The following is a 5,000-nucleotide window of genomic DNA, read 5'->3' as shown; positions in this document are numbered from 1 at the left end:
TAAGGAAGGTCAAACCTGTACTGTATAGCTGCATCAAAGCCAAATGACTCTGGTTTTTGTATTTTTTTCCTTGCACAAACTAAGACAAAGGCACTGGTCTACTTTGTGTCAAAGTGTTAAAGTGTTTCCTTGGGTGTGAGGCCAGTAGAATACACTGCATAGGTGGCAGTAAATATCATGGGAGAGAGCTGCAGCCAGACTGCTGCCATGTTATAAAAAGACTAATCACGATGGCAAGAAAGTCAGCGTAGCCATTAAAAAGGTGGAGAACTAATAAAGGGCAGACTACAAACCACAGACACACATTTTTACAAAGTGGGTAAAAGTGTAACCCATCCACTGAAAAGGTGTCAGTACATGTAATGGGTGGCAGCTGCCACCAAACTGCAGCCAAGCAAAAAAAAAAGCCCACAGACACAAAGAATAGCCAGACACAAAGAATAGCCACAGACACCTTTAAAGAAGGGTAGCTGCTGGCGTTACCTTGCGCTTCCTCCTGGGGTCTGCGGGGTCCTGCTCAGGGTGGTAGAGGTGTCTCATGGCTGCTTTGTCTTTGGTTTTAGCGGACGAGGAAGACGAGGACGAGGAAGAGGAGGTTTTCCGCTGCGGAGCAGCCGCCGTGACGCTCGGAACTCTGGAGAGGAGGGAGAGGTCGATCTTCACCAGGAGGTTCTTCAGGCCTCGGCTGGATACCGTGGAGCTCTTCTCGTTGCGGCCGTACGGAACCAGGGTGTAGAGTTTATGCTGCCCCCGACTCTGAGGGCCCTCTGCCGGGTCAGCAGCGCTCGGCTGGCTGGGGTGGACCACAACGGGCCTGTTTTCGGAGGTCTGGCCTGGCCGGTGTCGCCCTCTTTTGGCCGCAGCGCGCTGCCGCGAGGTGGAGTCTGCACGGACCTTGGCAACGTTCCCCGCCGGAGCGGCGACCTCGGGTTCCGATTCTGAGTTAGAGGAAGAGGAGCTGGAAGAGGAAGAGGAGGACGAGGAGGAAGAGGAAGACTCTGAGGACAGGATGACGGGGGTGGGCGAGTGGGGTGGTGGCGGAGAGCGATGGCCTGCAGTGTCTTGGAGGTGCGCCTGGGACTCTTTCTCACTCTCCCTCCTCCTCTTCCTCCGCTGGCCCTGTTCCTCAGCGTAACTTTCGTCCTGCGTTGGCTGTGGGTGGTGGGGGTGTCGTCGGTGGGCGCTGTTGGTGTGTGGTCTCTGCTTTGGCTGCACGGCCAGCCATTCGCCACTCTGCTCCCCTCCTCTCCTCCTCTTCTTCCTCTCCTGCTCCCCTTCCTCCTGTCGCCGCCTCCTCCTCTCGTGCTGCTCCTCTGCCGCCCCCTCTACGTCCTCCTGCGCCTCCTCCCTCTCCCTCTCCTCCTCTTCCTCTTCCGAGCTCTGGACCCAGCGGCGTCTCAGTAGCTGCTCCTCCGCCAGTCTCCTCTGCCCCCTCACAGTCTGCTGCTGCTGCTGCTGGCCCCCAGGACGAGCCTCCCCACGCCCGGCCACCTCCTGCTCTCTCTCCCTGTGCCTGGCCTCCCTCTCTGGGACTTTGGAAGAGGCTGTTTGCGGTGGCACAGGCACTGGCACCTTCCTGCCTTTGTCCTGTGGCTTGGGGCTGGGGCTCGAGCAGCGCTTGGGCACCGAATGGGAGGAGGCCGGCTGAGGGACAGGCCTGGGGCCCAAGCTGGAGGTGGTCCTACTGCTGAGTGCCTTGCCGCCGCCGTCTGCGGTGGACGGCAAGTGTTTGGCTTTAGGGGTGGGGCTGCGGCTCGACCCTGGCAAAGAGCGAGGGTGGGTTTGATGCTTGGGGCTGGGCTCGGCGCTGTGGTTTAGTTTGTGCCCACGTTCGCTGGGTCTGTGGATACGTTCGCTGGGTCTGAGGTTCTGGTCATTGGGTCTGTGAGTGTGGTTGCCGGACTTCTGGACGTGATCACTAGACTTGTGGCTACGATCACTCGATTTCTCCCGGCCTTTGTAGCTATGTTCACCGGCTTTGTGGCTATTTTCACTGGCTTTCTGGTGGACCGAATCACCAGATCTGTGGCTGTTGTTGTGATCGCTCTGTGTGTGATCGCTCTGTATGTGATTGTTCTGTCTGTGATCGTTTTGTGTGTGATCGTTCTGTCTGTGGCTTCTCTCCGTCGAGGAGGAATGTTTGGCTCTGGCCTTCTCACCAGAACTGGCTCTGGGACCTGCCTGTCCCTGAAGCCTGGGGCTGGCGTGAGGAGCAGGGCTGGGCCTATGGTTCGTCCTGACCTCCACGCCCTGGTCCTTAGCCTTACTGAAGTGCTTATGTGAGGCTTTAGTGGCGGTGGTGGAGGTGGTGGTGGAGCCCTGCTTGGAATGCAGCTGGTTGCTGGGGCTGACCCTGGACCTGTGGCCGGGGGGGTCAGTGCTGTGATGCTGGGGGGGGACCCAGGGTCTGACTCTGGGCTTGTGGACGGTGCTGGAGGTCTGGATAGGGGGCCGGTGGCTCTCCTGGTGATGGGCCTGGTGGGGAGGATACGGACCAGACCCCGAGGGTGGCGGTGGGGGGAGGCTCGGACTAGGACTCCTGGGGCGTTGTGTGCGTATGGGGCTGGGGCTCAGGCACTCGCTGGGCACCGGGCTGGCTGCAGGGCTGGGCAGCGGGCTGGGCAAGGGGCTGGGCAGCGGGCTGCGGCCTGGACTGGGACACGGGCTGTAGGCAGGACTAGGCCGAGGGCTATGCCTGGGGCTGTAGTCAAACGTGGGGCTGGGAGCAGGGCTTTGGCCTGGGCTGTAGCTACGTCCCCACGACCTGGCTGGGGAGGGCCCGCGTTCAGAGTCCGAGATGGCTCCTCTCCCTCCCGGGTCGTGTTCTGTGGAGTCCCGCTTCCGGTGGACCTTCTCCAGCCACTTGTCTAGCTGCCACTGGGTGTCTGACGGGTTTGCCGTCTGATTGGTGGAGCAATAAGAGACAGCAAGAGAAGAGAAAGGGAAAACAGAGGGAAATAAATGTGACATCATTTCATCAATCACTTCCCTGTGAAACTGGTTTGAGTGGTGCTGTAAAACCTGCTGGCAGTGGAGTATCATCCTCAGGCAGGGACAATCGTAAAGGTAAGAGCTGACCTGTGTACAGCCTTCATTGATGACACACGACCATGCTTTTTACGTCAACTACCATCCAATAATTGAGCAAAGCAACACCAGTGTAAAGAGGACTTAGGAGGAGTATTAATACAGGTGATTTTCAATAAACAAACAGTGTATGTAGACAGCATTTAGTCTGATTTATAGTAACTCTTCACTAGCAACAGGAAGTGAAGGTATTGATAATGACCATAGCGAGCTATTCTAATGTCTGATGTCCAGTTCTCAAGCACCTTCAGGTTTACACAGGTGTGATTCCCATAAACAACCGTAAACAACAGCCGTTACATTTCAGTCATGCAATTCAATACACAAAATCTCAAAATAACTGTCTTTTGCAGTGAACATCAACCAGCCCAACTTCAGGGGTTTGGGTTTCAAGATGGCCACAGGTCAGAGGCAAACACTCTGCTGCTGACAGAACACTGTAATTTACGTTCAGCGTGAGAGAAAGCGGAAAACACAGCAACCTTTTTTTTAACAGAGCAGCAACAAGATGAATGGAACAACCCCTCGAAAGAATAAGTCTTAAGTGTCTGAGAGAAAGCGAGGGAGAAGAGAAAGAGCGAAAGTCAGATGGAGGAAGAGAGAGGAGAGATTTCTGGGAATCTACCACAGTGTGTGCGCGCACACACACACACACACACACACACACACACACACACACACACACACACACACACACACACACACACACACACTCACACACACACACCGAGGCAACTGGACCTGTCTAGCTCTGTAGCAGCATTGGAAAGCCGCACACTAAAAACCACTCACACTCATACCCCCTCCCCCCTCTACCCCCCCCCCCCCCCCAAACTCTGCTCCGAAATCCAACATTTTACAGCAATCTCTCATTCCCTCAGCATACCTCTAGAGTTTAACACACTCTCCCAGCGCAGATGGCCCTTCAATCCAAACACACACATACACACACACGCACACACACACACTCACACACACACACACACACACACACACACACACACACACACACACACACACACACACACACACACACACACACACCACACGCACACACACACACACACACACACACACACACACACACACACACACACACACACACACACACACACACACAGACACACACACACACACACACACATTTCTATCCCACACTCTGCCAAGTCAGAGTACAAATCACTAAATCACCAAAACGCTGATACCTCCTTGATCACGAAGACGCAGTACAAAAATAAACCTTAGTCAGCTCAAAGGTATGACACGCAGTTCAGCTCAGCCTCGACTTCAGGAAGAATGAGATTTGTACTGACTTACTTACATACTGTCAGACTCACCCAACACACACTTCCCACACTTCCACAGGCAGGCAGGCAGGCAAGCAGGCAGGCAGGAGAGCAGACTGTCTTTCCAGGCTTCTCTTTCTGGTAGCTGACCAGCAGCGCTAATTTAAACCTCTACTCAAACAGTCACCCCCCCCTCTCTCTCCTCTCCTCTCCTCCCCTCTCTCTCCCCATCCCTCTGGCTCTCTCTTTCCAGAGAAGACACTGCATCTCTTGTGCCCTCGCTCACTCTCTCCCTGCTACTCTACCCTCCTCCTTCTCTCTCTCTCTCCCTTCCTCCCTCTTTCCTTTTCCCTCTCTTTCTGCCTCGATCACCCCCTACTCTCCCTCGCTCGCTCCCTCTCTCTCTCTCCCCCTGTACCTGGAACTCTGTGCTGTTTCCAAGCCTTCCTCCTGAGAGACACTCCAGGGCTACAAGCAGATGAAAAACACATGGTGTTACCCCTCTGCAGAAACACACACACACACACACACACACACACGCACACACACACATGCACACACGCACACACACACACGCACACGCACACAACCCTCTCTATAGGCTCCTGCTATATTGCATGTTAAGTA

General features: G+C 55.1%; 1 protein-coding gene across 1 annotated transcript in view; it reads right to left on the bottom strand.

Moving 5' to 3' along the window:
* aff3 (AF4/FMR2 family, member 3) overlaps positions 1 to 5,000 on the bottom strand; it is a gene marked incomplete at its 5' end in the record, with an annotated part of 31,113 nt that overhangs the window by 7,229 nt on the left and 18,884 nt on the right. Inside the window, one exon of the mRNA XM_080838258.1 lies at positions 484 to 2,901. Coding sequence (XP_080694384.1) covers positions 484 to 2,901 — 2,418 coding nt within the window. The remainder of the gene's footprint in view (positions 1 to 483; positions 2,902 to 5,000) is intronic.

Source organism: Sprattus sprattus (genome assembly GCF_963457725.1).
Source record: "Sprattus sprattus genome assembly, chromosome: 5".
Classification (NCBI taxonomy): domain Eukaryota; kingdom Metazoa; phylum Chordata; class Actinopteri; order Clupeiformes; family Clupeidae; genus Sprattus; species Sprattus sprattus.
This window is presented reverse-complemented; position numbering and strand designations above follow the sequence as displayed.